The sequence below is a fragment of the Bombina bombina genome, chromosome 3, assembly GCF_027579735.1.
Source record: "Bombina bombina isolate aBomBom1 chromosome 3, aBomBom1.pri, whole genome shotgun sequence".
In the NCBI taxonomy this organism is placed as follows: domain Eukaryota; kingdom Metazoa; phylum Chordata; class Amphibia; order Anura; family Bombinatoridae; genus Bombina; species Bombina bombina.
In genome coordinates, this window is record NC_069501.1 from 135262552 (window position 1) to 135274819 (window position 12268).

Sequence of the window (12268 nt, forward strand, 5' to 3'; positions counted from 1 at the left end):
AAAACTGTGACCACTCTCCTCAACCTCCCGAGTCCCTAATATCTAGACACAAATCATATGAGGTATAAACATCTAGTGATAAAAGTGCTGTTTTTCTCTTTGTTTACTTTCCTTGTGTTTTTAGAAAGTAATATTCAGGAGGAGGAGAAATTCCCTATATTTCAGATTTATTTTTCTGTAAGTTTAGGAGCTTTATTCTTTAGTAATAATGAGCAGCACTTTATATGTTGTTGTTGGTTTAGCCCAATTGTGCTGTAGAATTTTATTACATATTTAAATCTTATATTCGTTTCTATAAGATTCAGTATTTCATTAGAAAGGAAAACGCATTTTTCATTAAGGAACAAGAGACAAAATGAGTAAAGGCAATGCTGCAGGCAGAAGTAGAAATGCATTTGTTATGTAAGCACAAAGCAAGTAATAAAGCTGAGATTGTCTAACCTGATTTACCCTAATAGAATGCTGGGAATTCCAAGCTTTATTTATAACATTAATCATTTCTTGATAACACTTTCTGAGTAAATTATTTTTGTATTTGCAAGTTTTTATGTTCTTGATTTTTCTGCTTTGCCTGATAAGACGATTTATAATTAAAGGGATATGAAACAGTAAAAATGCCCTTTGGGATCTTAGGTAGGCAGGTGGCAGGAAATAGTGCTGCCATCTAGTACTCTTGCAAATGGATAACATTCTTGTAAAACTGCTGCCATCTAGTGCTCTTGCAAATGGATAACATTCTTGTAAAACTGCAGCCATCTAGTACTCTTGAAAATGGATAACATTCTTGTAAAACTGCGGCCATCTAGTACTCTTGCAAATGGATAACATTCTTGTAAAACTGCTGCCATCTAGTACTCTTGCAAATGGATAACATTCTTGTAAAACTGCGGCCATCTAGTACTCTTGCAAATGGATAACATTCTTGTAAAACTGCTGCCATCTAGTGCTCTTGCAAATGGATAACATTCTTGTAAAACTGCTGCCATCTAGTGCTCTTGCAAATGGATAACATTCTTGTAAAACTGCTGCCATCTAGTACTCTTGCAAATGGATATCATTCTTGTAAAACTGCTGCCATCTAGTGCTCTTGCAAATGGATAACATTCTTGTAAAACTGCTGCCATATAGTGCTCCAGAAATAGGTCAACTCTGAAGCTTATGTCCCTGCTTTTTAACAAAAGATACCAAGAGAAAGAAGGAAAATTGATAATAGAAGTAAATTAGAAAGTTGTTTAAAGTCGCATGCTTTATCTGAATCATTGGGTTTCATTTCCCTTTTTTTACCAAGACTGTACTTTAAGAGCTGTCCTGTATTAATGTCCTTCTGTATCTCTTTCCTCAGGTTTATCCAGAGCTTCAGATCACCAATGTAGTTGAAGCTAACCAACCAGTAACAATCCAGAACTGGTGCAAGAGAGGCCGTAAACAGTGCAAGAGCCACACCCACATCGTGGTTCCATACAGATGTTTGGGTAAGCTGCTCCAGTTAAGAATGTTTTGCTATAAAAATGTTTGTATTTCCGTATTTATTTTTAAAATCATACTTTAATTTGTTTAAATGTGTATGTTTGTGGTTTGTGTATAAAAATGTTTTGAGTCACTTGGGGTGGGGAAATAACAAATAAAATCAAGGGCAATTTAAAGCAAAAAAGTGTTAAAAGGACAGTCAAGTCCAAAAAAAACTTTTGTGATTCAGATCGGGCATGTAATTTTAAACAACTTTCCAATTTACTTTTATCACCAATTTTGCTTTGTTCTCTTGGTATTCTTAGTTGAAAGCTAAACCTAGGAGGTTCATGTGCTAATTTCTTAGACCCTGAAGGCCGCCTCTAATCTAAATGCATTTTGATAGTTTTTCACCACTAGAGGGCATTAGTTCATGTGTTTCATATAGATAATATTGAGCTCATGCACGTGAATTTACCATGGAGACAGCTCTGATTGGCTAAAATGCAAGTCTGTCAAAATAACTGAAATACAGGGGCAGTCTGCTGAGGCTTAGATACAAGGTAGTTACAGAGGTAAAATGTGTATAATTATAACCGTGTTGGTTATGCAAAACTGGGGAATTGGTAATTAAGGGATTATCTATCTTTTTAAACAACAACAATTCTGGTGTCGACTGTCCCTTTAAAGGGATACTGAACCCTTTAATGCCAGAGTGCTTTCTTTCAAGTTTAAAGAGCAAGGAAATACCTGGTTTAAGCTTTCTGTAAATTGAAATTTGAAACAAACTCTGGGCTGACCCCAAAGAAAATAATAATAATAATCATGATGATGATAATAATAATTATAAAAAAGCAAAGCAACATAATGTTTTAAAGGATGGTATAGTGATTTTTGTAAATATACTTGCATGCAATTTATTGGTGTATTCGAAGAGCCCTCTGTTCAATTACATTTCTATTAAGAAACTGCTACAACCAGGATCCCCCTTTTTTATTTTTTGGTTAGAAATAGACCTCAAATGGTCTCAGTGGTCTCATGTTATGATACGTATATGATGTTGAAATACTTTGCTTTTTTTGTGTGTAGATAACTAATTACTTTATACCTTCTTAATAACTGGGAAATTATACTAATAAAAAAAAAGTAATATCAAGTATTTTTGATAACTTTTTGTTTTATTAAAAATGAATAAAAAAGCAACGCTAACAGAGACCACATGAAATAATAAAATTAAAATATTTATTAAGAATTGTTCTGGAAAATTCGAGAGGCAAGATTTAGATCAAGATCGGTTATCTACACTACAGAAAATACCAATATAACTTTCATATATGTAACCACTAGGGATGGGCGAGTTATCTACACTACAGAAAATACCAATATAACTTTCATATATGTAACCACTAGGGATGGGCGAATGTGCTGAAAGTATAATTCATTTGGTAGAACAAATAAGTTCGTGGACATTCGTTTTGGACAAACGAATGTTGAAGAATGAAAATCTATTAAAATTCGGTAATAGAATGTTATTTCTGGTTTTCGAATTTTACTTTCATTTTTGAATGTTTATAATTAGATTGAATATCCACATTTGAAATTTTGAATATAACATTTGATTTAACAAATACTTTTCAGAAGTTCAATAGTTCATGTGGTAGGAAATTTAAGTAAATTGATATATAATAGATGCAAATATATTAATTTGAATGTTTCTATTTCGAGTATTGCATAATTTAAATATTACATTTAAAGAGACCAGCAGAAATACTATTACAAATAACATAATTTATGTAAGAACTTACCTGATAAATTCATTTCTTTCATATTAGCAAGAGTCCATGAGCTAGTGACGTATGGGATATACATTCCTACCAGGAGGGGCAAAGTTTCCCAAACCTCAAAATGCCTATAAATACACCCCTCACCACACCCACAAATCAGTTTAACGAATAGCCAAGAAGTGGGGTGATAAGAAAAAAGTGCGAAGCATAAATATAAGGAATTGGAATAATTGTGCTTTATACAAAAAAATCATAACCACCACAAAAAAAAGGGTGGGCCTCATGGACTCTTGCTAATATGAAAGAAATGAATTTATCAGGTAAGTTCTTACATAAATTATGTTTTCTTTCATGTAATTAGCAAGAGTCCATGAGCTAGTGACGTATGGGATAATGACTACCCAAGATGTGGATCTTCCACGCAAGAGTCACTAGAGAGGGAGGGATAAAATAAAGACAGCCAATTCCGCTGAAAAAAATCCACACCCAAAAATAAAGTTTAAATCTTATAAAGAAAAAAACTGAAAATATAAGCAGAAGATTTAAACTGAAACAGCTGCCTGAAGTACTTTTCTACCAAAGACAGCTTCAGAAGAAGAAAACACATCAAAATGGTAGAATTTAGTAAAAGTATGCAAAGAAGACCAAGTTGCTGCTTTGCAAATCTGATCAACCGAAGCTTCATTCCTAAACGCCCAGGAAGTAGAAACTGACCTAGTAGAATGAGCTGTAATCCTTTGAGGCGGAGTTTTACCCGACTCGACATAAGCATGATGAATTAAAGATTTCAACCAAGATGCCAAAGAAATGGCAGAGGCCTTCTGACCTTTCCTAGAACCGGAAAAGATAACAAATAGACTAGAAGTCTTTCGGAAATTCTTAGTAGCTTCAACATAATATTTCAAAGCTCTAACTACATCCAAAGAATGCAATGATTTCTCCTTAGAATTCTTAGGATTAGGACATAATGAAGGAACCACAATTTCTCTACTAATGTTGTTAGAATTCACAACCTTAGGTAAAAAGTTAAAAGAAGTTCGCAACACTGCCTTATCCTGATGAAAAATCAGAAAAGGAGACTCACAAGAAAGAGCAGATAATTCAGATACTGTTCTGGCAGAAGAGATGGCCAAAAGGAACAAAACTTTCCAAGAAAGTAATTTAATGTCCAATGAATGCATAGCTTCAAACGGAGGAGCTTGAAGAGCCCCCAGAACCAAATTCAAACTCCAAGGAGGAGAAATTGACTTAATGACAGGTTTTATACGAACCAAAGCTCGTACAAAACAATGAATATCAGGAAGATTAGCAATCTTTCTGTGGAAAAGAACAGAAAGAGCAGAGATTTGTCCTTTCAAAGAACTTGCAGACAAACCTTTATCCCAACCATCCTGAAGAAACTGTAAAATTCTCGGAATTCTAAAAGAATGCCAGGAAAAATGATGAGAAAGACACCAAGAAATGTAAAGCTTCCAGACTCTATAATATATCTCCCTAGATACAGATTTACGAGCCTGTAACATAGTATTAATCACAGAGTCAGAGAAACCTCTTTGACTAAGAATCAAGCGTTCAATCTCCATACCTTTAAATTTAAGGATTTGAGATCCTGATGGAAAAAAGGACCTTGTGACAGAAGGTCTGGTCTTAACGGAAGAGTCCACGGTTGGCAAGAGGCCATCCGGATAAGATCCGCATACCAAAACCTGTGAGGCCATGCTGGAGCTACCAACAGAACAAACGAGCATTCCTTCAGAATCTTGGAGATTACTCTTGGAAGAAGAACTAGAGGCGGAAAGATATAGGCAGGATGATACTTCCAAGGAAGTGACAATGCATCCACTGCTTCCGCTTGAGGATCCCTGGATCTGGACAGATACCTGGGAAGTTTCTTGTTTAGATGAGAGGCCATCAGATCTATTTCTGGAAGTCCCCACATTTGAACAATCTGAAGAAATACCTCTGGGTGAAGAGACCATTCGCCCGGATGTAACGTCTGGCGACTGAGATAATCCGCTTCCCAATTGTCTATACCTGGGATATGAACCGCAGAAACTAGACAGGAGCTGGATTCCGCCCATACCAGAATTCGAGATACTTCTTTCATAGCCAGAGGACTGTGAGTCCCTCCTTGATGATTGATGTATGCCACAGTTGTGACATTGTCTGTCTGAAAACAAATGAACGATTCTCTCTTTAGAAGAGGCCATGACTGGAGAGCTCTGAAAATTGCACGGAGTTCCAAAATATTGATCGGTAATCTCACCTCCTGAGATTCCCAAACCCCTTGTGCTGTCAGAGACCCCCACACAGCTCCCCAACCTGTAAGACTTGCATCTGTTGAAATTACAGTCCAGGTCGGAAGAACAAAAGAAGCCCCCTGAACTAAACGATGGTGATCTGTCCACCACGTCAGAGTGTCGTACAATCGGTTTTAAAGATATTAATTGAGATATCTTTGTGTAATCCCTGCACCACTGGTTCAGCATACAGAGCTGAAGAGGTCGCATGTGAAAAAGAGCAAAGGGGATCGCGTCCGATGCAGCAGTCATAAGACCTAGAATTTCCATGCATAAGGCTACCGAAGGGAATGATTGTGACTGAAGGTTTCGACAAGCTGATATCAATTTTAGACGTCTCTTGTCTGTCAAAGATAGAGTCATGGACACTGAATCTATCTGGAAACCTAAAAAGGTTACCCTTGTCTGAGGAATCAATGAACTTTTTGGTAAATTGATCCTCCAACCATGATCTTGAAGAAACAACATAAGTCGATTCGTATGAGATTCTGCTAAATGTGAAGACTGAGCAAGTACCAAGATATCATCCAAATAAGGAAATACCACAATACCCTGTTCTCTGATTACAGACAGAAGGGCACCGAGAACCCTTGTAAAAATTCTTGGAGCTGTTGCTAGGCCAAACGGCAGAGCCACAAACTGGTAATGCTTGTCTAGGAAAGAGAATCTCAGAAACTGATAGTGATCTGGATGAATCGGAATATGCAGATATGCATCCTGTAAATCTATTGTAGACATATAATGCCCTTGCTGAACAAAAGGCAGGATAGTACTTACAGTTACCATTTTGAATGTTGGTATCCTTACATAATGATTCAATATTTTTAGATCCAGAACTGGTCTGAAGGAATTCTCCTTCTTTGGTACAATGAAGAGATTTGAATAAAACCCCAGTCCCTGTTCCAGCACTGGAACTGACATAATTACTCCAGACAACTCTAGATCTGAAACACATTTCAGAAATGCTTGAGCCTTCGCTGGGTTTACTGGGACACGGGAAAGAAAAAATCTATTTGCAGGAGGCCTTATCTTGAAGCCAATTCTGTACCCTTTTGAAACAATGTTCTGAATCCAAAGATTGTGAACGGAATTGATCCAAATTTCTTTGAAAAAACGTAATCTGCCCCCTACCAGCTGAGCTGGAATGAGGGCCGCACCTTCATGTGGACTTAGGAGCTGGCTTTGATTTTCTAAAAGGCTTGGATTTATTCCAGACTGGAGATGGTTTCCAAACTGATACCGCTCCTGAGGATGAAGGATCAGGCTTTTGTTCCTTGTTGTGACGAAAGGAACGAAAACGATTATTAGACCTAAATTTATCTTTAGATTTTTTATCCTGTGGTAAAAAAGTTCCTTTCCCTCCAGTAACAGTTGAGATAATAGAATCCAACTGAGAACCAAATAATTTATTACCCTGGAAAGAAAGGGAAAGCAAAGTAGACTTAGAAGACATATCAGCATTCCAAGTTTTAAGCCATAAAGCTCTTCTAGCTAAAATAGCTAGAGACATATACCTGACATCAACTCTAATGATATCAAAGATGGCATCACAAATACAATTATTAGCATGTTGAAGAAGAATAATAATGCTATGAGAATTATGATCTGTTACTTGTTGCGCTAAAGCTTCTAACCAAAAAGTTGAAGCTGCAGCAACATCCGCTAAAGATATAGCAGGTCTAAGAAGATTACCTGAACACAAGTAAGCTTTTCTTAGAAACTATTCAATTTTCCTATCTAAAGGATCCTTAAAGGAAGTACCATTTGCCGTAGGAATAGTAGTACGCTTAGCAAGAGTAGAGACAGCCCCATCAACCTTAGGGATTTTGTCCCAAAACTCTAATCTGTCAGATGGCACAGCATATAATTGCTTAAAATGTTTAGAAGGAGTAAATGAATTACCCAAATTATTCCATTCCCTGGAAATTACTTCAGAAATTGCACCAGGGACAGGAAAAACTTCTGGAATAACCACAGGAGATTTAAAAACCTTATCTAAACGTTTAGATTTAGTATCAAGAGGACCAGAATCCTCAATTTCTAATGCAATTAGGACTTCTTTAAGTAAAGAACGAATAAATTCCATTTTAAATAAATATGAAGATTTATCAGCATCAACCTCTGAGACAGAATCCTCTGAACCAGAGGAATCATTATCAGAATCAGAATGATGATGTTCATTTAAAAATTCATCTGAAAAATTAGAAGTTTTAAAAGACTTTTTACGTTTACTAGAAGGAGGAATAACAGACATAGCCTTCTTAATGGATTTAGAAACAAAATCTCTTATGTTATCAGGAACACTCTGAGTATTAGATGTTGACGGAACAGCAACAGGTAATGTAACAGTACTAAAGGAAATATTATCTGCATTAACAAGTTTGTCATGACAATCAGTACAAACAGCTGGAGGAACAGATACCATAAGTTTACAGCAGATACACTTAGCTTTGGTAGCTCCAGCACCAGGCAGCGATTTTCCAGAAGTATCTTCTGACTCAGTTTCAACGTGAGACAACATATAAAGCAAAATTGATCAAATTCCTTAAATGACAGTTTCAGGAATGGGAAAAAAATGCCAGTGAACAAGCTTCTAGCAACCAGAAGCAATAAATAATGAGACTTAAATAATGTGTAGACAAAAGTGACGCCCATATTTTTTTAAGCGCCAAAAAAGACGGCCACATTATTTGGCGCCTAAATGCTTTTGGCGCCAAAAATGACGCCACATCCGGAACGCCGACACTTTTGGCGCAAAAGAACGTCAAAATTGACGCAACTTCCGGCGACACGTATGACGCCGGAAACAGAAAAAAATTTTGCGCCAAAAAAGTCAGCGCCAAGAATGACGCAATAAAATGAAGCATTTTCAGCCCCCGCGAGCCTAACAGCCCACAGGGAAAAAGTCAAATTTAAGGTAAGAAAAAATTGATTTATTCATATGCATTATCCCAAATATGAAACTGACTGTTTGAAATAAGGAAAGTTGAACATCCTGAGTCAAGGCAAATAAATGTTTGAATACATATATTTAGAACTTTATAAAAAAGTGCCCAACCATAGCTTAGAGTGTCACAGAAAATAAGACTTACTTACCCCAGGACACTCATCTACATGTTGTAGAAAGCCAAACCAGTACTGAAACGAAAATCAGTAGAGGTAATGGTATATATATAAGAGTATATCGTCGATCTGAAAAGGGAGGTAAGAGATGAATCTCTACGACCGATAACAGAGAACCTATGAAATAGACCCCGTAGAAGGAGATCATTGAATTCAAATAGGCAATACTCTCCTCACATCCCTCTGACATTCACTGCACGCTGAGAGGAAAACCGGGCTCCAACCTGCTGCGGAGCGCATATCAACGTAGAATCTAGCACAAACTTACTTCACCACCTCCATAGGAGGCAAAGTTTGTAAAACTGATTTGTGGGTGTGGTGAGGGGTGTATTTATAGGCATTTTGAGGTTTGGGAAACTTTGCCCCTCCTGGTAGGAATGTATATCCCATACGTCACTAGCTCATGGACTCTTGCTAATTACATGAAAGAAATATAGGTTCTAATTTTTCAAAATCGAATATTACATAAATTGAATCCAATTATTAGAAAAATTTGAATAGAATATTACATTAAAATAAAGCATTAGAAATTTGTGTTGCAAAACATGTGCCCATCCCTAGTAACCTTACAAAACTAGGGATGAGCAAAGGGAAAAACGTTGTCATTTGCCACAGTAGATGGAATGCTTCTCTTTACATTTCTTAATGCTATCAGATATTTCTAAACATTGAGTCTCGTATATTTACACTATGAAACTCAACATTCAAATGTTCATTTTGCTATTTTAAAATCTTCTTAAAATGTGAGTCACGTTAAAAATACCTACAATTTACCCTTTAATGATGAAATTGTCACATTTTCAAACAGAGCTCACAGCACAGTCCCAGCTCACAGTAAACACTATGGGGAAAATGTATCAAGATTGCCAGCTGGGGTGGAACATCGCATAGCAAAAATTAAAATTGTGTAGTGCTGCGCCCCTGCTCTACTCCAACCAATTGAGAGCAGGAATGTCAATCACTGTGAAGATGCGAGTGTCAGTGTGATTTATCTCACCACCTCTGAGGTTGCAGAGAGGTTAAAGAAACTGTTTCTGCTTCTTAAACTTGCGGTTGTGAGCCTGCACCACAAAGCAGTGAATGCAGTGTAAGAAATTACACTTTGCTACAATGTAAAGTAGTGAGTGTACAGCCTGTATAACAGTGTAAATTTGCTGTCCCCTCAAAATAACTCAACACATGAGTTTAATGTCTAAAACCGTTGGCAACAAAAGGGAGTATGCCCCTAAGTGGAAATGTCCAAATTGGGCCCAAAGTGTCAATATTTTGTGTGGCCACCATTATTTTCCAGCACTGCCTTAACCCTCTTGGGCATGGAGTTCACCAGAGCTTCACAGGTTGCTACTGGAGTCCTTTTCCACTCCACCATGACAACATCACGGAGCTGGTGGATGTTAGAGACCTTGTGCTCCCCCACCTTCCGTTTAAGGATGCCCCACAGATGCTCAATAGGGTTTAGGTCTGGAGACATGCTTGGTCTCCAAAGGGTAAGGGGATCATGCTATGTCACAGTACATGTTGGCATTCATGGTTCTCATAATGAACTGTAGCTCCCCAGCGCCGGCAGCACTCATGCAGGCCCAAACCATGACAATCTCACCACCATGCTTGACTGTAGGCAAGACACACTTGTCTTTGTACTCCTCACCTGGTTGCCGCCACACACGCTTGACACCATCTGAACCAAATAAGTTTATCTTGGTCTTATCGGACCACAGGACATGGTTCCAGTAATCCATGTCCTTAGTTTGCTTGTCTTCAGCAAACTGCGGACTTTCTTGTGCATCATCTTTAGAAGAGGCTTCCTTCTGGGATGACAGCCATGCAGACCAATTTGATGCAGTGTGCAGAGTATGGTCGGAGCACTGACAGGCTGATCCCCACCCATTCAACCTCTGCAGTAATGCTGGCAGAACTCATACATCTATTTCCCAAAGACAACTTCTGGATATGATGCTAAGCATGTGCACTCAACTTCTTTGGTCAACCATGGCGAGGCCTGTTCTGAGTGGAACCTGTCCTGTGAAACCGCTGTATAGTCTTGCCCACCGTGATGCAGCTCATTTTCAGGGTCTTAGCAATCTTCTTATATCTTAGGCCATCTTTTATGTAGAGCAACAATTCTTTTTTTCAGATCCTCAGAGAGTTCTTTGCCATGATGTGCCATGTTGAACTTCCAGTGAGCAGTATGAGAAAGTGTGAGAGCAATAACGCCAAATTTAACACACCTGCTCCCTATTCATACCTGAGACCTTGTAACACTAATGAGTCACATGACACTGGGGAGGGAAAATGGCAAATTGGGCCCAATTTGGACATTTCCACTTAGGGGTGTACTCACTTTTGTTGCCAACGGTTTAGACATTAATGGCTGTGTGTTCAGTTATTTTGAGGGGACAGCAAATGTACACTGTTATACAGGCTGTGCACTCACTACTTTACATTGTAGCAAAGTGTCATTTCTTCAGTGTTGTCACATGAAAAGATATAATAAAATGTTTTCAAAAATGTGAAGGGTGTTCTCACTTTTGTGAGATACTGTATGTATGTATTTATGTGTGTATGTGTATATGTATATATATATATATATATATATATATATAATGTGTGTGTGTGTGTGTGTATATATATATATATATATATATATATATATATATATATATATATATATATATATATAGATAGATAGATAGATAGATAGATAGATTTGCATTTTTATATCATTTTAAGAAAAGCTTTGCCCAGTGCTAGCTAGTTCACTAATCACTCGTTGGGTGTGTATACCTGACACTTACCTTGCTGCATATAGCCTGGCAGGGTGCCATTAGGATTTTGGGTCTAGTCAGTCGTCATGGCTAAGTATCACAAACGTTTTCATTATCCTTTTGATAAATTACTCAGCTGGATTTTTCTGCCTAACAAATCCCATTTTTCTGGTTTTCATGATGCCTTTTGTGCAGCTGAAACCAAAGATAAAAGGATACAAATTTACAATGCCTGTGTGGGTGCTTCATAGCAGGAAAATAGGAATGTTAATTTATAGATCTAATACAATACTTTATTCCAAGAGACTTTATATGGGCACATGGAGTGGGAGGCAGCAGATAAGGGAGAAAAAAGACAGCAGTTTCACACTTCAGCAGAATACGAAAATACAGTATACATGTCTGAAAGATGATCAACATTTATATTATTATATACAAGAAACTAAATAGCAATGCCTCTCTATTCCTGATATCTTTTATTGTTTTTTTTTGCTTTATTTTGTTTTTGTTTTGCTTTTTAATAAAAGTGCTGTTGATTTATTGAATGTGTAATACAAAAACACTATTAGAAAGGTTTTGCAAATCAGCTGCATTTAATAGATATACCTATTGATGAGATTCAGGTTCCTGGTCCCATTCGGTAGGGCCCATTAGGGACACATGTAAATGAGCTTGTGATCTAAGCTAATTAATAACATGGGAGGTAATTTCACCTTACTCTTGCTTCTCTGGAGGGAGAAGCACAATTTCAGGGATATTTTTCAGAACATGTTGGTAAAACAAATAGGATTTATTGGAGTGGTATTCAGTTTGAATTAACAGAACATTTTATAGTTGCTTTTGTTTTGAG

At 37.2% G+C, this 12268-nt stretch overlaps 1 protein-coding gene across 4 annotated transcripts in view; it reads left to right on the forward strand.

Annotated features, from left to right (window-relative positions):
* Window positions 1-12268, forward strand: part of APP (amyloid beta precursor protein) — a 542079-nt gene that overhangs the window by 209923 nt on the left and 319888 nt on the right. For all 4 annotated transcript variants that reach the window (XM_053706002.1, XM_053706000.1, XM_053706001.1 and 1 more), the window contains exon 3: window positions 1343-1472. In XM_053706002.1, coding sequence (XP_053561977.1) covers window positions 1343-1472 — 130 coding nt within the window. The remainder of the gene's footprint in view (window positions 1-1342; window positions 1473-12268) is intronic.